Below are 24398 nucleotides of genomic sequence, written 5' to 3'. Positions count from 1 at the left end.
CTAGAGGGTAAAAAGAAAAAAAAAAAAAAAAGAGGTTATTTGCCCCTAAGAGGAGAGCTGGGATCCATTGAACCTTCACCTAGAAGAGTGATGACAATTCACGGAAGGGTCCTTGTGCTAGGAGGCAGTTGTTTCTGCTGGAACCAAACTACCCCTATTGCCTGTTCCAGAGAAAAATGCCTATCATGGGAAAAAAGCATTAGAGGCCCTTTGTGCTGTGTAGGCATACCAACAGCCCAGGATCCCTGCAAGAGGTCTGCCAGCACCCCTCAGGTCCAAGCCTAAGTTGCCGGGAGCTCAGTCATCCATCGTTGGTGCCCCAGGCCACAGATCTCACCTTGTCAAAGGCAGGAGGAAGTTAAGGAGACATGATTTTAAGCTTTAGACACAAACAGGCAGCAGTGGAAGGCAGACATCAAGGCTGCACGTGGGTGTTTTTTGGTTTTTTAGTTTGGACCCACTTAAAATAATTCCACAGGATCATCCAGAGAGGACAAAGCTAATGTCATGATGCTTCCCAGACAGTGTGATATGGTGGGAAGAACATGGAGAATGGAGTCAAAGGCCTGGATTTCCAGCCCTGCTGCTTTCCAGCTGTGCCTCTAGATAGGCAAACCTCACTGCCTCATCTGTGAAATCAGTGTGAGAGCAGATGGGTTGATTATGCAAAGATGATCCCTGGAAGGACATCTGGAGAAGGGAAACTGAGGTCAGGGTCCGAGGGAGACTTACTTTTCAGTATATCCTGATGTTCGGTTTAACCGTGTAACCTTTTTATCCCGTGCCATTTCATTATATTTTAAATTTAAGTTTAATTTATTTTAATAGAAATAACAATAGTAACAATAATACCTATGTCACAGGAATGTTGAGAGAGTAAAAAACCATAAGGTCTATGTAAAGCATTGTACAGAATCAAGTGCTACATAAGGGTTAATTTTATATAAAATTTTAATTTTATAATTATATATATATATATAGGTTTAATTTTATATTCTTCAGGAGGGGAAGAAGAACATGAGGGCTCTGAAAAAATATTCAATTTATAAAGAAGGGCACTGAGGCTCAGCCCGAGTAAATATTTTTTAAATCTCCAGTTAGTGTCTACAGATTATTATAAAACAATAACTAGAAATGGTTGGTTTTGCATTTATAGGAATATATTAGAAGTGAGATGAGTAACTCTTCAAGTCTTAGGTCATTAAAGGAGGAATTACAGACACTAGTTAGTGCAACTCTCCATTTGAGACATGAAGAAACTGACATCCAGAGAGGAGCTGTGACTTGCTCAACACAACACAGCTAGTGAGCTGCAGTTCAGGTGAGCTTTCCAATGTCCCAATCTTCCCAGCACGCCATACAAATTAGAGACGCAAATGCATTTGTCTTAAAGCAAAAAAAGGAACAAGCAAAAGGAGATGTACAGACTAAGTACACTTCCTTTTCTACCCTTGATTCCTGTAACCGTCTTCCCACCATCTCCCTGCAGCTGCCTGTCCCTTGCCATAAACTCAGCTCCGTAGCAAGCCTGTCTGACTCTCCTAAAGAAACTTTGGAGGGTCTCTCTGTCTTTCTGGTGTGCCTCTGCTGTCTAACAGAGCTGAGCCGGCACCCCAGCTGACCCCTCCTATCTAATCACCTCATTTACCTTCAAACCTGGACATCTGAGTGTCTTCTTAGTTCTGGAAACATGTCAGAATCCAGGGTCTCAAAGAGTGAGTCTGAAGCTGGACAGCAGGAAACACCCCATTCTCCTGTCCCTAGCTCCCCTATGGAATCCTAATTCAAGGCAGGGTCGGGTGTGAAGGGCATCTCAGGGGAAGAATATCCAATCCCTGCTAATACCCACCTCTAAGAAGCTTATCAGGGCATTGTACAAGTTCTGGGTCCCAGCACCTCTGCCAGAGCCTAAAAGGGTGGACCTTCCACCAGGGAAACAGACGGGCTCCCCGCGGCCCCCTGCAGTCAACAGGGAAACTGGGGAAACTTCTCAAACTTGCTTCTAAGCTCTAGAAATGAGAGATGACGGTGCAGGGTTCCCATGCTTAGGGGGAGCAAAGATCTGGAAAGATTCAGAGGGTGCTCTGAGGGAACCAAGAGAAAGTGCCTGGGGCTTAAGAGATCGGAAGACCTCAGTTAACACCAGGCTTCGTTTGCTACTGTGTGATTCTAAATGTAATCTAAGTGTACATGTGGAGACAGTAATACCAGTCCTGCCTCGTTGTAGGGCAGATGCGAGAATCAAAATTAAAAAAGAGGGAATATCTGCTCGATTTCACTGTGGACCTAAACCTGCCCTAAGAAATCAACTTTATTTTAAAAGACGAAGGAATGTGGGGAAAATACTTTAAACTTTGAAGCATTTGGCACATGAAAAATATTTTATTAGGCCTAAGGGAAATCCTTGGTGGGGAGGGCACTCACAGATCTCCCAAGAGCAAGAGAGGACATCCCTAGATACCCAAGGAATTATGCCGCCAGCTCAGGGCCGGAGGTGTTGAAATGAAGGTGGGGTGAGGCCATGGGAACTTATGACCCTTCCCATTGACCTGGAAGCCATTTTAATCACCTAGCTCTGCCTGATTCTTACTGACTGCTCCTTTCTCCCCTCCCTGTTGTCCCCTCCCCCAAGATCACATACAGTTTTGATTATTCTCCCCTGAAGTAGTGGGTAATCCCTCACAGCTTCCCCCCTGCCCTACTTTATCCAGAGTGGCCTGTAAGGGTCAGAAGGCACCCAGCTCCCCCTCCTGAAGCACACAGGGGTGCCCACCCCCTGTGGAAGCACAGAGAGGGGGGCTGACCTCTGCTGCTCACCACGTCCTTGCCTCTAGGCTGCTGCAGGCAGACCCAGATCTAGTTACTTCCCGTCTCAGTGACCCAGCTGCCTAACAGCCTCAACCTAGCCCAGAAAGATGGAAAGAAGAGGGGTACCTGGATGGTTCAGTCAGTGCAGCATCTGATTCTAGATCTCAGGGCCATGAGTTCAAGACTCACATTGGGCTTAAAAAAAAAAAAAAGATGGAAAAGAGGAACCCAATTCACAACGTAGAATTATGAGAGATCTTTCTTCCCCCCTAGAATAATTCCTCTATTTTTTACAATGCTATTTGTGCTATACAGGAAATTCAGGGGAGAACCAAATTCCCAGAAAAGGCATTCCTTTTCTCATGTACTTACAACTTTTGCCAAGGAGTTCTTTCTAGTGTCTAAACTAAATCTCACCTGCTGGGCTTGAGCCTGGTGCCCCCTGTCTTGTTCTCAGGGGATTGTGGCACACTCTGAAATTCACCAGGTTGCAGACAAGTCTGCTGCTCAGCCAAGAGTAGAAGCATCGCCCGGACTGGCAGGGTGAGTTCGGGCAAGTTAACTTCTCAGTGGATGTAAATCTCTCCTGACGGTGACAATGATAAGGACACTACCTGCTTGGTGGGCTCGCTGCGAAGATAAAGCAAATTAATACGTCAAACATACCAATAGGGTCTGATACTGTTGTTATTCTGCTTGTGGAGATCACAGACTGCTCGGCGGCAGCAGGTCCCCAAGCATTCCGTTGTGACAGCACCGTACTGTGTACTTATTAGGGTGATCACCTGACTTGTGTCTGCATCTCTTAGTAAGTGAGCTCCAAGAGGACAGGGACCTTGCCTATAATTTCATGACTGAATCCCCAGAGTGTCTGGGGAATAGTGTCTGGCACCCAATAAATATACCTGTGGCTGAAATGAAAAGGGACATCCCAGTGAGGAGATGCTCAGAGATGGGGTGGCTGAGCTAGACACTGGGGTGGGAAGGTGGGGAGGAAATGCCCACTCACAGAGGTTCATGGCCATTCAGAAACAAAGTGCCGGAGAAAGACCAGTACCACTGAGGAGGGAAAGATGATCTACTCTGTTCTAGCAAGTTGTCTCATTTTATACTCTCCCTCAAACAGGGTGACAGGATGGGTGGGGCCATTTTAGCTCTGACCCTCCCCGTAATACCAGTAATATCAGGTCTGAGGAAGGCGGGGTATAGAGGCTACGCAGGTCAGCAGGGAGGCCTTTCCCTCCCCTCTGCTGCTCAAGGCCTTTCCCATTAGAACAGGAGAAAGAGGAAATGACATTTTTTGCCCGATGGCAAAGGATTTGTGGCTGAGGCCAGCTTATTTCTGGGCCGTATCAGGAGTTGATATTGACCCTACAGTTGCAGAGTGGAAAGTAGACAAGATTTGGCAGGGGTTGCAAAATCAAATGCCTTCAGGGCCTGGATGAATAAAATAAAGTTCAATTAGCTCTGTTCAAAGTCAGCGGAGAGTAATGAGGGCTATGTCTGGACAGAGAAAGAATGACCCATCAGTAGTCATTCTGATGTAAAACAACTTAAAAATATTAAAAGGTAAACAAAATGCACTGCATTAGACTTACAGGTACTACTTTGCAACATCTAATAGAGTAACAAGCCCGACCAGGAGCAAGTCTGCTAAGGTCTCTCGAAGTCCGGTTCGTCATTTATACAACCAGAAAGCGGAGCTTGTATGTGGGGGAGACGGAAGAGGTACAGTGAGAACCTGTGGAAAAGCCCTTGAGTCTGTCAGGCACAGAACTGTCACAGCCCAAGACCTTTTGTTGATATTGTTTTAATTGTTTATATTATATTGTTTACAGGATACTTTTTTTAAAGATTTACCTGTTTATTTATTTTAGAGAGACAGCACCAGTGAGGGGAGGGGCAGAGGGACAGAAGCGGACTCCCCGCCAAGGGCAGAGGCCAAGGCCATAGATCACACACCCCTGAGATCATGACCTGAGCCAAATCGAGTTGGATACTCAACCAACTGAGCCACACAGGCGCCCCCTATAGGGTGCTGGCTGCACCGCTGTAAGCGAAAAAGCCCCAAACATCCCACAACACCCATCTCTCTGAGCCAGTGGCTGGAGCCATACCCGAGGCAGGGAGCTGCAGGGGGGTGACATTTCAGGTTAGGGCCGTTCGGAGTTGGGATTTTGACTTTCTTAGGTACCCACCCGGAGGGGGCCTGGGGCCTAGAGGAGAGGTCCAACAAGCACTATCAGAGGGCTTCAGTGTGGCCACACAGGAATCCACACAGTACCAGCAAAATTAACAACTCCCCACTAAGTAAAACTCGCCGTGTCAATCTGATTTCACAGAGGAATACCACCTGAAGCCACGGTGAGATTTTTTTTTTCTCATCAGTTGACAAAGACTAAAAAATGTAATATCCAGTGCTGACGAAGGTACTGTGAGTTATCAATCTGGTACAGGAGCACAAGAGACCTTGTTAAACTGTAAGGTCGTGTCCCTCCTCTACTCCAAACTTTCCAGTGCTTTCCCACTTCTGGCAGAGGAAAAGCCTCTACCATATCTAAAAGGCCTTTCCAGCATTGCTTGTAAGAGTGAAAACTGAAATCTATCTAAATGTCAGTGGAGGGGCACTGGGGTGGTGGAGTGGGTTAAGCCTCTGACTCCTGATCTCAGCTCAGGTTTTGATCTCAGGGTCATGTGTTCAAGTTCTTCCCTGAACCAAAAAAAAAATGTCATTGGAAAACTTGTACCTAGTGTCGTAACTTTCCAGTAATCAATTATATAGCAGTTCAAAGCAATGAAGATGATGTCCAAGGTACATCAATATACTAGTAATACTAAAAACAGGATATAAAGGAGGTCCAGACCACTAAGGTTTTTGTACACTTCGCAGCCTCCTAGTCTTCTAATACTCCCTGTTCTTAGTGTCAGCCTCACCCCAGATCTCGCTTCCATTCCAAAGCGGACAGTGTTCCTCCCCTCCAACCCTCCACCTCCAACTCAGGCTTTGTCTTTGGCCTAGCCTTTGAGTATGGGCCTCTCTTGGGGGGAAGGAGTGGAGAAGATAAAGGGTAGAGTCCCACTTCCTCTTACCAACTCCCTATTTAGGCCACTGAATTGTTTATATACACACACAGACACAGGCACACTTGCGTGAGCTCTCACTTTGAATAGAGCCCTTTGGGGAGGGGGAGACTTAAAGGCAGTTTGTGGTATGGGGAAGTAAGAGTTGAAACCATTTTAACCCCCAGGAAGGTGAAGAGTGGTGATTTTCCCATTCCCTGCCCTTCCCCTTCAACACCCCCAATCCCCCCATACACCCCCCACCCCACCCCCCAACCTTCTTTTGGGTAATTATGCTCTGTGGGTTGGAAGGAGGCTCCTTCCAACCTACAGACTCTTGATTTCAGCTCAGGTCATGATCTCAGGGTTGTGAGATCAGCCCAGAGTCCAGCTCCGCACTCAGCAGGGAGTCTGCTTGAGATTCTCTCTCCTCCTGCTTCTGCCCCTCCCCCTACGCAGTGTGCTCTCTCTAAAATAATAAGTAAATCTAAGAAAAGAAAGGAAAGAAAGAAAGAAAGAAAGAAAGAAAGAAAGAAAGAAATTAAGAAAGAAAGAGGGGGGAGGGAGAGAGAGAGAAAGAAAGAAAGAGACTAGTTTTGTTTCGCTTTATTCTGCTTTTTCATTGAAAGAAGCTACCAAAGTTTTAAGAGGGTGAGGGGTGAGCCTGGGAAGATAGATGCAGGCCCAGATCGTGAGGAACCTTCAAAAATTTAGAGTTTGTAATGCTTTTCAAAGAAGAGGGTGTCCTAAATAAAGAAGTTCAGTTCTCCTTTCTTAGGCAAATATAATATCAAATCTTCTCTGCTTTCCCGTTTGACTTTTCTTTTGAATAATCTCTAACTTCCTTCCTATCTTCTTTTCACAAATGAATACCCAATGTTACATGCCAGACCCTTGGGAACCAGTGGTGGGTAAGCCTCACCCCTGTTTATAGAGCAGAGATGAAATGAATTGGAATTGGAATTGTATAAAATCCCTTCTTTGGTCAGTGAGTCTTTCTATTATTTTAGAGTAGAGAGATGCTTTGATTTTCTCAGTGCTATGGAAAGACTGAGGATTGAGAGCAATTAAAAGAGAAGGGGTCACGGTTTCTTCATCAAATACACTGCAAGGGAAAAAAGACGTGGAGAGAGAATCTACAGATGACAAGAGACTTCAGAGACTGCAATGTCTGGATCTTACTTGGTTCCTGACTCAAGCAACCAGAGTGTAAAAAAAGTAAGATTTAGGGGCGCCTGGGTGGCACAGCGGTTAAGCGTCTGCCTCCGGCTCAGGGCGTGATCCCAGCGTTACGGGATCGAGCCCCACGTCAGGCTCCTCCCCTATGAGCCTGCTTCTTCCTCTCCCACTCCCCCTGCTTGTGTTCCCTCTCTCGCTGGCTGTCTCTATCTCTGTCAAATAAATAAATAAAAATCTTTAAAAAAAAAAAAAAAGTAAAATTTAGGGGCACCTGGGTGGCTCAGTTGGTTAAGTGTCTGAATCTTGGTCTTGGCTGAGGTCAAGATCTCAGAGTCGTGGGATCCAGCCCCACATCAGGCTCCACACTCCACATGGAGTATGCTTGAGATCCTCTCCCTCTCCTTCTTCCCCTCCCCCTCCTCATGCTCGAATTCTCTCTCTCTCTGAAATAAAATAAATAAATCTTTAAAAAATTTTAAAAAATTTTTAAGAAGTAAAATTTATAATATTTTTGAGACACGTGGGTATTTGAAAACTGGGTATTTGATAATGTTAGGTACTTGTTTTTAATTATTTTAAATTTGGTAATGGTGGTGTAATTATTGTGGGGTGGTTTTTTTTTCGGTTTTTTGTTTTAATTTTTTTAAAGTCCCTCACTGTCAAGAGAACGCAAAGATAAGCCACAGAGTGGGAGAAAATACTTGCAAAACACATATCTGATAAATGAATGTTATCCAAATTATACAAACAACACTTAAAACTCAACAGTAAAAAAAGAATCTGATTTTAAAATGTGCAAAATCCTTTAACAGAACAAACCCTTCACCAAAAAAGATATACAGATGGAAAGCAAACACCTGAAAATAAGTTCAACATCATATGTCATTAGGGAATTTCAAATTAAAACAACAGTGGGAAACCACCACCCACCTATTAGAATAGCCAAAATCAAGAACACTGACATCACCCGTGTTGCTGAGGAGCTGCAGGACTCTCATTCATTGCTGCTAGGAATGCAAAACGGTACAGCCACTTCAAAAGACAACTTTTTCACAGAAGTTTAGTCTTTCACAAAACTAAAGTGCTCTTACAATATGACCCAGAAATCTCTTTCCTTGGTATTTATTCAAATGTACTGAAAGCATATATCCACACAAAACCTGAACAATGGTGTTTATAGCAGCCTTATTTATAATGTCAAAACTTGGAAGCAACCAAGATGTCCTTCAGCAAACGGTGGTACATCCAGACAATGGAATATTTATTATTCAGCACTAAAAAGAAATGAGCTATTAAGCCATAAACAAACATGATAAAAACTTAAATGGGTATTACTAAGCAAAAGAAACCAATCCGAAAAGGCTACATACTGTATGATTCCAACTCTGTGACATCCGGCGAAAGGCAACTATGGAAACAATAAAAAGATTAGTGGTCACTGGGAGTCAGGGGAGAGGGAGGGATAAAAGGGCAGAACACAGAGGATTTTTAGAGCAGTGAAAATATTCTGAATGATACGACAAGTGTGGCTATCTGAGCCCCCCTCTGAGCCCCCATACCTAGCACCTATGAGTGGCTTAGAATTTCTGTTACTGACCTTTACTTTGCCAGACTAGAGACCAAACCACTCTGCCTTTCAAAGCCTCTGTTGACAGTGGTCCACTCTTTCAAAGCATAAATAAATAAATAAACAAACAAACAAATAACGAAAGGATGGTAGGTTATGCAAAGGAAGTTGTTTATTGATTCTCTTTAATGTGTGTGTGGAAACATGCAAATGAGGGTTTCTGGAGTGAGAAAAAGAAGTTTATTAGCCAGCCTGAAAAACATCTCCTTCAAGACCTTCTAACTCTTTGTGCTGATGTTCTCTGATTTTATATTCACTGAACAACCATCCGAATTTTAATGGGATTCTACTAAGAATTTACAAATAAAAACAAAAGACTTAACAGTTGTCCTAAGTGATGCAGTCCCCTTGGTAGTTACCTTTTACCGTTCAATTTTAGTAAATTGCTCTTTTTCTTCCCTAACTTCCTGAAAGCTTGTATGCCGAACTAGGTTACCAAAATCTGATCACCCATCAGCAAGCTCATAAACTTAAGCTTTAGGACTGGGGAAGGTAAGGATCAGTCCATGGAACGAAGCTGCAACTACCAGGAGAAGAGCAAGCCTATGGCTGAGTCATCCCCACTTTCGGGGGACTAGACAACTCCCCTGCCCACCCATTCTCGGCCACATCCCTCCCACCAGGGAGAGAGAAGCTGTGACCGAGTAACCAGGATGCAGCCTTACTTACCTAGATCCCGTTATGCTCAAGCGTGGTAGGGTTTTGACACAGCGAGGCTAACCCAGCTGGGGAATGGAGTTCTGGAGCAAAAAGGCTAGTCCGGAGGTCCCTGGCGCTGAGGCCGGCAGGGCCATTCCCAGGGGCTGATTCTCCTCTTGGGCCACCTTGGATATAAGGAAGAGACCGGAGAGAACTACAAGCAAGTGCAGCTCGCACTCTGCCACAGAACGAGCTGGGAGCGGCCAGACAGACCGGGGTGTTCAGTTCAAGGCGTCCTCCCTCCTTGACCCGCCCCGCAGCTCACCCCATCCCTCCAACAAGAAAAAGAGGCCGGGGCCTTCCGTTCTCACTTGTAATCTACGTGGTAGGCATGACTCTTTGAACCCCAACCACCCAGGCCGGCTTCTAGCTGACATTCCCTGGCTCCCTACATGGTCAGAAAGTTCCTGCCTGCCCCTTCGAGGCCCCTGCCGGACGCAGGCTGCTGCGGGGACACCAGGCGGCCAGAGGGGCGGCAGCGAGGGCCCCTCGCGCCTCACAGAGAAGTCTGGGCGCACGGCCCTCGGCAGGGCACCTCGCGCCGTAGGGAGAACCACCGAACCTTCCCTCAGAGACGGGTGGGGGAGGCAAGCGGGCCTCGCGCTGAGGAGACCCTGAGGGAAGTCCTGACCCGTCCACTGGCTCAGGTCAGCTGAGAAAACTATACGGCGTGCTTCGCACGAGCTCTCCTCAGGCGGGAAGTGTGGTGAAAGCAGAGTTTGGAGCCGATTCCGTCACCTGGTTCAGAGCACGTGCGTGAGGGGGCTCAAGAGCGCGGGCACAGAGGGGCACGCGTCAGGGCGAGCGCCCAGGGGAGGGAGGAGGCTGGAGTAGGAAGGGCTCACAGAGGTACCTCTTCAGAGGGGAGGAGGTGGGCAGGAGGCCGGAGGGAACGAGGGAAGAGGCCGACAAAGGTGAGGGAGGGAGGGAAGGGGCGACAGAGCCCGGGCTCCGCAAGGTTGGGGAAGTCGAACCGCGAGATCTTCGCGGACCTGCGGCTGTGGAGGGACGCCGAGGAGGGCGCGCCCCCTAGCGGCGCCGCCGCGCCAGAGCCCGCCCGCTCGGGCCGTAAAGCCCCGCCCCAGCCCCGTGCGCACACCGGCGCAGGATTCCCTTTTGTCGCGCGGCCCTATAGTTCCGGCCGCGGTGCGCGGGCGGAAAGTTTACGCGGACGGACTGTGCCGGCGATGGGAGCGGGGTGAGTGGGGGAGGCTGGGGCCCTCGCGGTGTTCTTCGTTGGTTGTTGGAGCTGCTGGAGAAGGGGTCAGGGGTGGGCAACGACGCGGAGCCGGCGCCCGGCCTTCCCGCCGCCCGGCGCGGTCTCTGCGGCGCCAGGTGCGGGCCCTGCCCCCGGCCTCCCCTCGCTCGGTAGCTCGGGGTCGTGGGCCCCACCGAAACACTGCGATTTGGGCCCCTGGCTCGGGCCCTTTTCCTTCCCTCTTCCCATGAGACTTCCAGATCTGTTTTTGTTTTGGACTGATTTTAAGGTAAAGATCCACCCCCACCCCCACTTGCAATTCAGATGCAGGAGTTCTGTATTTCCAGGCCGGCGGTTTCGAGATGAAGTTGTGTCTGAGAGCTCAGGGGGTACTCATCAGGGCCGGGGAAGTCAGGCTGGCAGAAACCCAAGGGTCGGTCAGGACCCTAACAGGAATGGCCGGGCCCCTGGAAACCCTAGAAATTCGAGTGATTCATGCTCCGAGAGTTAAACTGCTGAGAATCAATTATTTAGGACTGAGCTAATATGTCACCTGCAGGGAAGAACTGCAAACGTGTACTTAGGTGACTTGGCATTACGGCCAAGTCAGTGGCTGGGGTCTGTTTTCAGCAAATTCTTGTTGAGAAAGTTGTCTTAAGCATTCTATGTAAACAGTACTTTAAACAGTACTTATGGGGAAAAGGGGAGAATTAGCCCAAGTGAGAAATACTCTATGTTCTCAAAAAATTGCTGGACTGTGGTGGGCACGTTTTTTGTTGTGTTTTTTTTTTTTTTAATCAGGCCTAGACTGCTTGAGTGAATCATCCTTCACGAACATGCAATTCCCACTTTTAATTCTGTGCTTACAACTTAAGTAATGGTTTCCCATGACTTTGCCACTGTTAAGAAGGTGGATGGACACAAATGAGTGAGGAGAAAGAGCCAGCTCTAGAGGTGTTTGCAGAGAAGGCAAGACCAACCAGCTGTGGTCACCCATTCCAGGGTTAACAATGGATTTTAGGGGCCAGAAATGCTTTCTTATACCTGATCTAGATCTATGTGTGCTCCTTCCCAGTCTCCTCGAAGAGTTGAGGAAGTACTTCCCATGATCCCCAACTTTTTTTTCCTAAAGATTTGTTTATTAGAGAACGTGTGTGCGCACACATGTGCACATGGGGGGTAAGGGGTAGATGGAGAGGAAGAGAGAGTCTGAAGCAGACTCTGCTGAGTGTGGAGCCCAACGTGGGGCTTGATCTCACGACCCCGACATAACAAACTGAGCCAAAACCAAGAGTCTGAGGCTTAACTGACTGCACCACCCGAGTGTCCCTCCCCAGCTTTCAATTACAAACAGGCCTCTATGCAGAAATGGGACCACCACGGGAGTTGGATAACCGCTATATGTGGGCAGAGCCATAGGGGTCCCTAGTATCTGCTTGAACAAGGAGAGAAGGAAACGTGTTTCAGGTGTCCAGAGTTAAAATTCATCCTGTGTTTTGCCAAAGAATTAATGTTCTGTCTGGTGACTAGGGGTAATTAGTCATTATCAAATATTTGTTAAGCACATACCCTATGCCAGTTATTGTGACAGGTTCTGAGGAGACATTGGTGGGCACAATCTGACACAGTCCCTGCCCTTAGTGAGCTTATGGTCTACTGTAGGATAGTTGAACCAGTATTATATAGGGCCTCACTTCGTGAACAGTACAGCTGAGACCCAGAAAGAAAATTGAAAAGACTGAGGAGATGAAGTAGTACCAAGTTGGTACACTTAAGCCCATTCATTTGACACTAGAAGAAACCCACAGGCTCTGAGAACCTGTTGAGTTTGACTTTGGGCACAGTTTTAACAAGCTCGATTACCTGGCTTTCCAGCCCCTAGTTGCCTAGAAGCAGCAAATTAGAAAGAGGGAGGATGATTATAGGGAATTACTGAGTAAAGTAGAATGCAAGCTGATGGGCTAAAAATTAATTATAAAAAGGAGGCAACAAAACAGCACAACAGCCGGGATCCCTTGAATACAAGGCATCGTTTCTGTGTATGTTCTACGTAATCCCTGTTTTATGGGACCTTAATGGTAATCCTGTAGAAAACGGTTACATGGGAAACACAGGGTTAGCAAATTAAACTGGATTCTGTGCTCTAGAACTTTTCAGTATCTTTATTAATGCCTGAATTCATTTTTCTTGGAACATCTCTCCAGAACTGTGTTCTGCAACACACACCTGGGGGAATGCTGGTGTGAAAAAAAACCCATGATAGTAGCAGGGTGCTAGGCAGTATTGGTGTTTAGAGTGGTGATGCCAAGTCATCATAAGCGTAAATTATGTTTTGCATGGTGTTTAGTGAGGCAGAAAAGAGGGATACACATTTTAATTTTGTCTGTCAAAATGGTTAAACATTTTGGAATTCTAAAAAGTTTGGAAAAGTAATTTATATCCCTCATCTAATCTTTATTGATGTTAGATACATGAGGCATTACTGTATTTGAAATGTATCTCAGGCCACTAGGTGGTAAAAAGGCTTTTCCTATTTTGCTAGAGTCCCTGACCCCTGATTATAATATTGCTTCCATGAACCATTATGTTCTGAGTTCCCAACAGCCTATTTACAAATGGAATTTTAGAATATCACACACTTGCGGTTGGATACTTCACCGAAACAAGTAGTCTGGCCACTGTTAAGTGTTTCGGAAGTAAGTTCCAAAAAAGAAATTAGTGAGCATTTAATTTCTAACCAGTTTTGTCCATCCAGAGTCTTCCCTAATTGTGTATGTGCAATATGAGTTTTATGAAGGTGTAATTAGTGTATACATACAATCCTATGACCTGCTTTTCTCAGTTACTGCTGTTTTATATAAATATTTCTCGTATTTACATACGGGTCTTTTATTTATAGCTGTATGAGATTTCTTTATGTCCGTAGACTGTAATTTGCTTGTTAACAGAGTAGCAGCAAGCTGTGTCCCCATGAGCAGGTCTGTATATCTGAACTTTTTTATTTTTGAGAACAGAAATGTTTTCTTCATGCTAATTCTCAATCCGTAATTTTAAAGAACTCTGTTTTCTCCATTTCTTCTGCATATTGACTTTAAAAAAAAAAAGATTGTATTTACTTATTTATTTGGAGAGAGCCTGAGCTGGGGGAAGGGACAGAGGAAGAGGAAAAAGGGGGAGGGAGAGGATCTCAAGCAGACTCTGTGCCGAGCATGGAGCCCATTGTGGGGCTCGATCCCAGGATCCTGAGATCATGACCTGAGCCAATACCAAGAGTCAGACGCTTAACCAACTGAGCCACCCCAGCATTCCTCTGCATATTGACTTTTATACACAATTTCATGAGATAATGTCGGCTGTCCTACATACTCTTTAATTTTGTTCTTTTCCTTCACAATTTAAAGCATTGTTGCCCAATTTACATACAGTTTTACCGAGGCTAGCAGTAGTTCACTGCTTTTGTCATGCGTAATGATTTCCAGCTTTATCTGATTTGGATTATGACTCTACTGGCCCTTTCATTTTTACATTTTACATTTATTTTAATAATAAAAAAGGGCACCAGGCAACAAGATAATTAAATAAACACACAACTACTGCTGTGTTAAGAGAGTGATGGTGCCCAAAAAGAACGGGTTGCTTGTCAAAAAGCACCACCACCATATGACAGCTAGAAATGTTCCTTCATAAATTAAGTGTTGGAGAGGTGATATAGGAATGTTTGTTGTATTAAGTTGTATAAACTTTGGAATTATGCAAGTCCAGGGCTACCTGAATTTAATGTATTTTTTAATAGAAATACGTGGTCCTTGGGGCGCCTGGGTGGCTCAGTCGGTTAAGCGGCTGCCTTAGGCTCGGGTCATGATCCTGCAGTCCTGGGATCAAGTCCCACATTGGGTTCTCTGCTCAGCAGGGGAGTCTGCTTCTCCCCCTTCCTTTGCCCTTTTCTCTGCTTGTGCTCTCTGTCTCTCTCTCTCTCTCTCTCAAATAAATAAGTAAAATCTTTTTAAAAAAAGGAAAAAAAAAAGAAACATGTGGTGCTTGATTTATGGCCATTTAGTGGGCGATTCTAGGAGTTGTCCACACAGTGAACTAAGCTGCTTGCTTCCCTCCCTCTGAATTCTCTGTAGTTTTGCCTTAACTTAAATGAAGTTTTCCTTCACTCATTGCTGCAAAGTTTGGTTAAAATTAGGGTGGGGAAAAGAAACTTTTTTGTCTCTGTAACAAGACCTAATCATATTTATTTTCCACAGCATTTCTCTGTTCATAGCTGTCTGTCTGCGCTCTGACTGGGAACATTGGGATCGTTTTCATCATGCCGACAGTGGTGGTAATGGACGTATCCCTTTCCATGACCCGACCCGTGTCGATCGAGGGGTCTGAGGAATATCAGCGTAAGCACCTAGCAGCCCATGGTTTGACAATGCTGTTTGAGCACATGGCCACAAATTACAAGCTTGAGTTCACAGCCCTGGTGGTTTTTTCATCACTCTGGGAGCTGATGGTTCCCTTCACAAGAGACTACAACACCCTTCAGGTACAAAAAGGAACGAGTTACTATATGTACAGGGCCCAGATTTTTAGGAAGGAAAACAGTGTTATCATATTGCACTGAATATTTAGAACTTGGCCTTTTTTTTTTTTTTTTTTTTTTTTTTTTTTTTTAAGATTTATCCATTTATTTGCCGGGGGCAGGGGGTTGGGGAGCAGAGGGAGAGAGAAACTCAAAGCAGACTCCGTGCTGAGCACTGAGCCCAATGATCTCAAGACCTGAGCCGAAACCAAGAGTTGGATGCTCAACTGACTGTGCCACCCCGGCGCCTGGTAGAACTTGGACTAATTTAATGTTAAGTCTATGGGTATAATATCTGAATATAGCTCTAAAACAAAGATTCACAACCAGTAGGCCTTATGCCTTTGGTAGAGCTGTGAGTTTGAGCTCTGAGTTGTTGCCTTATTTTCTTCTCTCAGTTTTCCTGAATTTTCTGTGGAAAGGAGAACATGTCAGGTTGTAGTTCTCCATTCTCTAAAATTCTGGGTCTTTAAATTCAACACTTTATTATTTTCTATTTTCCTATAAAACTTGAGGAGATGAAAAACAGCCCTTCCTTATAAAAACCTTTATTCTAGAGTAATTCAAAATTATATTTCCTCTCCAATAAATAGCCTTTGATTTACAGATGCCAAGAGATTATAATATTTGAACCTCAGTTGATAGTTGTTAGTTCATAAGATGTTATCTGTGATATGTCAGAGAATTTACTTTCTGACAACAACTCTAAATCATTAATATTTCCAGCAGTACCTTGTAATAGTCAATAAGTGTGGAATTAAAACAGTTTAATACTTGCTGGGCAGGTTAGAGATCCAGGATCAGTATAGTTTGATTTTTTTTTTAATATAAGTAGTAAAATTTTGTTAAATCATTTTTTTTATCATCTCACTTTTTTTTATGTTACTCAGAAGCTTTTTTTAAAAATTGCACTGGATTTCTTGTAAATAAATAGTAAACTAAGGATTTTGGATGTTCAGCAGTTCTGAAATTTAGAGAATTGCTTATGCGTCGTTCAGAGTAGTGGTTAAGACCAGGTGTCCTACTGACTGGGCTTAAATCTAGACTCTGCCACCTCTAGGCATGTGACCTGGGAAAGTTACCTCATCATTCTGTGCCTTTGTTTCCTCGTTTTAAAAATAGGTTAATAATCTGTACCTTACAGAGTGTTGAGATAACTGAATGCACGTAAAGTGCCTAGGTTGGTGTTTAGAATATAGTTAGTACTCGATAATTTTTGTCATTTCTTTTGATGTGTTTAAAAGTTCTTCATTTTAATTACTTTCTTTTTACAAAGCTATGAATTTGGTGGACTGTTCACTCTCACTTGATAAGAGAATGGAATAAAGGAAAGTTCTTTTAATTGTCATTTGTGGTTGAGGAAGCCTGTTTTGCCATTTTTCTTTGAGAAAATATGCTTTTGGGTTCTCAGAAACGCAGTGTCCCCTGTGTAACATTCATGCTTTGAACAGTTTATGTTGTTTTCTAATAACAAAACAGTAAAAAAAATAATGAGCAGTTTCACCTTTTATTCAACCAGGAAGCACTAAGTAATATGGATGATTATGATAAAACCTGCTTGGAATCTGCATTAGTTGGTGTTTGCAATATCGTTCAGCAAGAATGGGGTGGTGCGATTCCTTGCCAGGTAATGATCAATTCCTTTTCATTGCCCTGAGTTAAAACCATTAACCATTGAGGTGATTCGATTTTCTTTAGGCTCTGACACAGCATGCATTGTAATTTCTAAAAACTACATTATACATTATTGGTATCTTTTTAAAAGAAGGCACTAAATCAACACTAATATGCTCAAAAATCAGTACAATTATGCCTTAAGGAAAGCACTCTCCTAGCAAACTGGCTTATTGCAAACTAGTATTGTTTGTATAAAGCACAAAGGGCTCAGAGTAGAATTTTAGAACACTCCCTAGAAGGGGTAATTATAATTTTGAGTGCTAGAATTATAAACTTAAAAAAAAAATTATAAATTTCACTGCGTGATATAGTCTGTCTTCATTATCTCAGTGTAGTATTTATTTAGCCAACATTTAACCATCTCAACTGAGTTGTATAAAAAGTGGTGAGTATGAATGTCATATATTCTTTTCCCCTTTACTTTTTCTGTATTTTAGGTTTTGCAGATGTTTGTGACAACTTCAGTTCCACTGTCATAGCATGAAAGCAGCCATAGATAATAAGTAAATAAATGGCATGGCTGTGTTCCAATAAAACTTTATTTACAAAAACAGACAGTGGGCCACAGTGTATGATTTTTTGTTACCTGGTCAAACACAGGTTCTTCAGTAGTGTCAGTGGCATCACTGGTATTTATTAAAAATAAGATTGTGGTTGCCTGGGGGTGAAGGAAGGGTAGGGAATTGACTCAAATGAAGCACAAGGGAAATTGGAAGTGACAGGACTGGTCTTTATCTTGATCGTGGAAGTGGTTGCTCACTGAGTATAGTTGGTGGAATTCCTAGAACTGGATATTCAGAAGGATGAATTTTACTGCGTGTAAGTTATATCTCAGTAAACCTGACTTTTAAGTTTGTTTTTTTCTTACTCCTGTTTTACGGAGTATGAACTCATGGGTTAATGAAGACCCTGAGCTGCTACTAAAAGGTGAAATCATTTTAATAAATGCCATGAATGCCTTTTGATCACTTTCTTTTCAGAAATAAAAATGTTTGGCACCTTCATAAACATTATTTATTTGGTAAATCTGTGCATACAGAATATCTAACGTCCTAAGAATATATGGAATAAATGAAATTTTGTTGTCAGTATCTTCTGAACTGGAAGCTAGCGGGTAGCAGTTTCCTTTGCTGCTGCTTCAGTCATTTTAGAGAAGAAATTCAGAAAGTATGTAACAAGCAAGATCTTGTGCACCACACAGCCTTCTGCCTTTTAGTATTTTTTCTTCCTTTACAAAAGGAAGAATCTGAATTTGAGATGTCCTGTACCCTGAGGGCCCGGATCTACGTAGGTTTGCTTGATGGGTTTTGGAGTGAACCAGGTCCAAAACACTGTACTAGAGGTAGAAGTTATTAGCAATTGTTTTTATAATCAGTTACTATCACATAGATTCGTTTTAATGTGGAATTTTGTTAACCAGGGTTTCAGATAGCTGGACTGTGTCTTCATTATCTGGGTAAAGTCTGTCTCATTTTGACATTACACGAAATATTTCATCACATAGCATCTGAAAAAATGAGGGGCAGAAGTAAATCATTATATAGCAATTGTTCGTGTAAGAGGAAATTGCCTCATATAAGTCCATTGTCTATCTTCCCAAAAAATGACATCTCTCCAAGGGACTGCCATTGAGCATTCTTGGGCTTTAGAAATAAGTGCCAATCTTGGTACTTCACATGGTGCTGTCACCTAATACTGCCTTAATGGCCTGTTATTTTTTTTTTAATAATATTTATTTTGTTATATTAGTCACCATACAGTACATCCCCAGTTTAATGGCCTGTTATAATTAACTTAGAAGGCTAGGGTAGGAAGAGCAAAAATAATCCTCCCCTGGAATGCTTGGAAAATCTACCACCCCATAGGATCACTGAGGCAATGAAGAAGAAAAATAATTTGTAATTACCATCCATTGTTGGTGTATTTGAAGGCTTTTTCAGATTACAAGTTGCTTAAGAATGTATTTTAAAGGTCTTATACATGTCTGGTTAAATGGCTTTTATAAATACATTTTTTAGAGCAGGAGAGGGGCAGAGGGAGAGAGAATCTTAAGCAGGCTCCATGCCCAGCGTGGAGCCAGACACGGCTCGATTTCACAACCCTGAGATCATGACCTGAGCTGAAATCAAGAGTCAGACACTTAACTGACTGAGCCACCCAGGCACCCCTATAAATACATTTTTAAAGCATTTGTCATTTTAATTGACCAGGGATAGAGTTTGTCATCTTTGAAAATAGTGCCAAGGTTCGGATTTCTGTGCAGATACTTCCTAGGGTCACATGTAAAATAGATCCACATGTTATTCTTGACATCAAGTGCCTTAGGTGACAACTCTAAGAGTTAGGGTTCTAGTTGTAATACAATTAAGTAAGAATTGGTTATGATTTTAAGTGTTCATAGGTAGGTGCTATTTTTTTAGGTTTAATTAGACAAGATACAGAGAAGTGCATAGATCTCAATTTCATAGTTCACCGAGTTTTGACAGATGCACGCACCTGTGTAACCACTACTCCAATTAAGATCTGGCACGTTTCCATTACCCAACAAAGTTTCCTCACCTTCCCCTTTCTAGCCTATATCCCCCTACACCCCACAGCTCTTACTTGATTTATCTTAGCTCTGTCGTACCTGTTCTAGAACTTCATATAAGAAGAATCATGCAATGTGTCATCTTTCACTTGACAAAATGTTTCTGAGATTTATTCACCTTGTTGCTGGAGAGGTGGGTTTTTCAGTGTAAATGCCATTAGGGAGAAATGAGACTGCTTTAAATAAATATGTCACTTCACGTACAAACCTCCTCTCACTCTTTGCAAACAGGTTGTTCTGGTGACAGATGGCTGTCTTGGCATTGGTAGAGGGTCACTGCGGCATTCCCTAGCTACTCACAGTCAACGAAGCGAGAGCAACAGGTTTCCGCTCCCTTTCCCTTTCCCGTCTAAGCTGTACATCATGTGCATGGCAAATTTGGAGGAGGTAATACTGAGTTCCTTTTAGTTTGATCAGATGCATTTTGGGGCTTCATTTTTTGTATATTCCATTAGTATCACATTGTGTATACTATAACATTGAACTCCATTGGTTTCAGCTGAAGCTAATCACTAAATTTGGAAGGACTCTAGGTCTCAGTTGCCCTTTGACGATTCAGAGTGTTGTCCAAGTCTGGAAACAGAGCTGGCTGGAGTTGTTGTCTATCCTGTTTCCCGCAAAGACTCTTCAGATGCATAAGAGTTAAAATCCTCTTTTTGGTGTTAGACCTATACCTCGTTTAGGAATTCTTATGTCCATTCCACCAGAAATATTGACAGAAATGTGCTTGAACTTTTTTGGTAAAGTAACATTACTCTGATGTATGTTTATTAAACTCTACTTCCTGGTTTTCCCATTTATTTGGGAAACTTATTTAACCTTTCTTCACCTCGGTTTTTCTGTCTGTGAAATGGAGATAATAATGGTTCTCATCTAAAAGATATTAGAAACACTTTGGAGGGAAGATATTGTGTAAATACCAACTGGTCACTGCTGAGAGTCTTTGTAAAACTACTTCTGAGTAAAGTAGCTCTACTGGTATCATTTTATATAGCGTTCCTCTTGGTAACCTTGAATCAAAATTGTTATAGTTATTTTCGCCTCAGGTTGTTAAAAAAAATCATCTGTTTTTTATTGCCTGTGTTATTGCGACGGGTGTGACCTTGGTGTGCTGATAATAATCTGGCATTGTGTGCCACTTTCAAAGGCTCATCTGTTTTGCTTTGTAGCTTCAGAGCACGGATTCCTTGGATTGCCTTGAACGTCTCATAGATTTAAACAATGGTGAAGGGCAGATTTTTACCATTGATGGCCCCCTGTGCTTGAAAAATGTACAGTCTATGTTTGGGTGAGTATATATTTAGAGCTTTTTTGCCTTCTTACGATCTGGTATTATAACTTGATATTCAGCTATAATATCTATTTCACTATTTCTAATTGTTGTCATTTCATTTTCCCCCTGAGGTGTACAATTTTCAGGTAAAGTGATTAGTAGTAGTGATTTTTAAAAGTTCATTCCCTTTTAAATTAAGCATGACTAAGTCAATAATGCCTATAGATACTGACTTCCTTACAATGACTCAGCAGTTTCAAAAGATTAACTTACTTTTGGGCTTTTCAGAATTGAAATTCCCTCACCAAAAATGTCAGATTTTGTTCTATTTCACAAATGGTCAGATCATAGTTTTGGAGTTGACTTGAAGGGAAAATAAACTTAGCATCTTGAAAAAAATGGTATGTATCATATTATTGCTCTTCTTATAACAATTAATCATCATATTCTAGAAAACTGATAGATCTGGCGTATACACCTTTCCACGCTGTTCTCAAGTGCGGCCACCTAACAGCTGATGTGCAGGTCTTCCCCAGACCAGAGCCTTTTGTCGTAGATGAGGAAATTGATCCCATCCCTAAAGTCATCAACACAGGTAACATGTTTTTAACTTTCTTCTTAGTTTTTTTGTTATATTTTCTTGTAACTTCTGGCTTCTCTGTCCAGGAGGGTTGAAAAGAAATTTAAATTCTGATACTAGGGTGCTGTTGTCATCACCGGTATATACATTTTGAATGGGAGGAGGCATTGCCAAAAGGGTGGCAGTCTTGTGGTTCATGGTGAGATCATGAGTTAATCTCCAATCCTAGATAACTATAGCCACAAATTACTAGAGTTGGAAATCATGACCAAATTCACTAGCCATGAAATCCCTGAAGTAATTCTTAATTGAGATACTAAGATTGATTAGCATCATAATTAAGATCATCTGTGAAGAGCTAGTTTCCAAACTTGGCTGTGTGATTCTTCCTGTGTGATCCTGGACAAGTCACTTCCTCTCATTCTGGTTGGTTAGGTGAGTGGAATCTCTAGATGAGTCATGGTCTCTCTCAGGTCTCCGCTCTGATATGCCGTACTCCTCTAGCCCTGCCGCTTGTGTTTTGACTAAAAGAAGGAGCCATGCTACTGCATTTCCCTGGTGTGTGCTGGAGATGTTGTGCCTAGCCGAGATTGGCAAAGTGAGTCAAGTCACAAGGAAGAGGAGAGAGGAGAGTTGTCTCCAGTTGGTGGGTGGACCCCTTGAATGGTGGGTACACATTCAGCCGTCACGGTTTCAGTCATAGTTGCACCTTCAGTGCCTAGCACAGCGTCTGAGGCTTTGGACGTGTTTACTAGGTAAATGTCCTGCCCACCAATGATTAGCATTAAGTGCATAGTAAATGTTCATTTCACTCATGGGTGTACAGATTTGAGGGAGTCTGATAGTGAAGGGCTGTGCAAAGGCTTTCTATTTTCTGTGCCTTTAGCTCCTCGCTGTCTGGAAGTCGGACATCCATCTCTTTCATGGTGACTACTGCAGTGTGTTAAGCTGTGCCCAATGTTTTGTTGCCTTCAGACCAACTAGATTCTGCTTCCTTCCCATCCTTTTTTGATGAGTAACTTTGAATAGATCTGTTCTTTTCCATATAAACTTTTAGTCCAAGATCTTTGTCATAGCTTGTACTTATGCCACTTTGAAATGCAGGCCTTGTGCTACTCAGATGAAAAAACGTCATTGCTCATTTGTTATTCAGCTAAAAAAGGTAATGGCAGCAAATCGCCAGGGAAGCAGATTTTCTGACATATTCAAGTACAACGTACTCACCATGACCCTGATTTTTTTAAAAATCGTTTCGAGAGGGGCTGGGTGGCTCAGTCCATTAAGCATCTGCCTTCAGCTCCGGTCATGATCCCAGGGTCCTGGGATCAAGCCCCAGAAGCCTCCCTTCTCAGTGGGGAGCCTGCTTCTCCCTCGCCCTCAGCCTGCCACTCCCCCTGCTGTGCTTTCTCTCTGTCAAATGAATAAATAAAATCTTTTAAAAAAATCATTTTGAGAATATGAGTATGTCTGTGCCTGGAAGAAAGACTGAAAAGCAATTCAATAAAATATTAATAGATGTTTCTTTTGATGGTGAATAATCAGTGACTTTATTTTTCTTCTTTACAATTTTTAGTGTTTCCCAAGTTTTTCTACTATTTATATAATCAGAAAATAAACTTTTAGAAAGTACTTTGGGATAAAAGTATTATTTTTTACCTGTTAGGTGTCCAACAAATACTCTGGGTCTTTAATACAGCTTCATAAATCAAAGAAATCATTGTCATGTTTAGACTGCTGCCTTGGGCTTATTAGAGAATGTATTTCTTTCTCACAGAAATGTTTTTAATGATAGCTTTACAGTCCAGGACGGCTGCTCCTCCTGCAAGATTGGAGTGGTGGAAGTGCTTGACTGTGATGCCCCCTGCTGACACGAACATCCCTGACTAAACAGAGGGATTGGATCTTTAAGCTTTTGCCTTGGCTGGGGACCTAGCCTCATAAAAATAAAGTCTAACTGATTTGTCTTATAACTTAAATCATTAAACGAAAGGCAGTTATTCTTGTTTCCTGAGCTGTTTAAAATGCAAATTACAAGTCATTCAGAGAAACTTCTAATAACCTTCTTAGTCACATCTGAATTCCTCACCTAAACGCTGTATTTGTGAAAAACCTAGTACATAGAAAATAATGTACTTCCCTATACATTAATTCTGTGTTGATTCATTCTTTTCAGATTTGGAAATAGTGGGATTTATTGATATAGCTGATATTTCGAGTCCCCCAGTTCTGTCCAGACATCTGGTCCTACCAATAGCACTTAACAAAGGTGAGTTGTCTTCCTATTCCAATGATACAGATGAAGCATCTTACGATCTAAAATTATTCTTAAATGTATATAGTTGATAGTAGGATAGCCCACTTTGTAGAATTAGGGGAAAGGAATAGTTACAAGATTCGATTTTTTGAAAATGGAATGTTGCCTGATATACTGGAAGACCATTTCTGCTATTTTAATTTCACCACCATAAAAGAAACCTTTTAGCTGTCAACCCCTAGCTTCCCATCTCCCTCAGCCCCAGGTAACCACTAAATGTCTTTTCTGTTTCTATAGGTTTGCCTATTCTGAATGTTTCATATAAATGGAATTCATATAATATGTGAAAACTGATTTTTATATAGACATAGGAAAACCGGATTAGGAGTTTTTCTTACTTGTTATAATATTCCTTTATAACCGAATACTCTCCTTCCAGGCTAGAAACAACCAGGAGTATAATTGGGGTTTGGGATTTTCGTAGCTAATTTTAGTCTGATCTGTTTTCACAGAAGGTGATGAGGTGGGTACTGGCATAACTGATGACAACGAAGATGAAAATTCAGCCAATCAGATTGCAGGCAAAATACCCAACTTTTGTGTCTTACTCCATGGCAGCCTAAAAGTGGAAGGAATGGTGGCAATAGTTCAATTAGGGTAAGGAACTTTGTTTACCTTTGGTTGAATGAGGGAGAATCAATTTACAAAGTGAAGTATTTCCCAGACTTTATCTTACCACCTTTTTCCTCCCCCTGCCATACCCTTCCCACCTACCATCACCTCTTAAACTGCTCTTTAAGTCATCCCCTAGAATAAGAATAGAGTGAGGCTTTTAATTATATTGCTTTTATATTATATCCTTTCTCTGTTTTCCTCTTCTCTG

At 42.7% G+C, this 24398-nt stretch overlaps 1 protein-coding gene across 2 annotated transcripts in view; it reads left to right on the top strand.

Moving 5' to 3' along the window:
• Nucleotides 1–10467: 10467 nt before the first annotated feature.
• The window catches only part of INTS14 (integrator complex subunit 14), a 29684-nt gene continuing 15753 nt past the window's right edge, over nt 10468–24398 (top strand). The window contains exons 1-8 of one of the 2 annotated variants that reach the window (XM_026478331.4): nt 10468–10571; nt 14822–15105; nt 16661–16768; nt 19640–19795; nt 20578–20696; nt 21134–21276; nt 23435–23527; nt 24028–24172. In XM_026478331.4, coding sequence (XP_026334116.1) covers nt 14884–15105; nt 16661–16768; nt 19640–19795; nt 20578–20696; nt 21134–21276; nt 23435–23527; nt 24028–24172 — 986 coding nt within the window. In that variant the 5' untranslated portion in view covers nt 10468–10571; nt 14822–14883. Of the gene's footprint in view, nt 10861–14821; nt 15106–16660; nt 16769–19639; nt 19796–20577; nt 20697–21133; nt 21277–23434; nt 23528–24027; nt 24173–24398 lie in introns of both variants that reach the window. The other variant, XM_048222173.2, reaches the window with a different exon arrangement.

The sequence above is a fragment of the Ursus arctos genome, unplaced genomic scaffold (assembly GCF_023065955.2).
Source record: "Ursus arctos isolate Adak ecotype North America unplaced genomic scaffold, UrsArc2.0 scaffold_28, whole genome shotgun sequence".
Classification (NCBI taxonomy): Eukaryota; Metazoa; Chordata; class Mammalia; order Carnivora; family Ursidae; genus Ursus; species Ursus arctos.
This window is presented reverse-complemented; position numbering and strand designations above follow the sequence as displayed.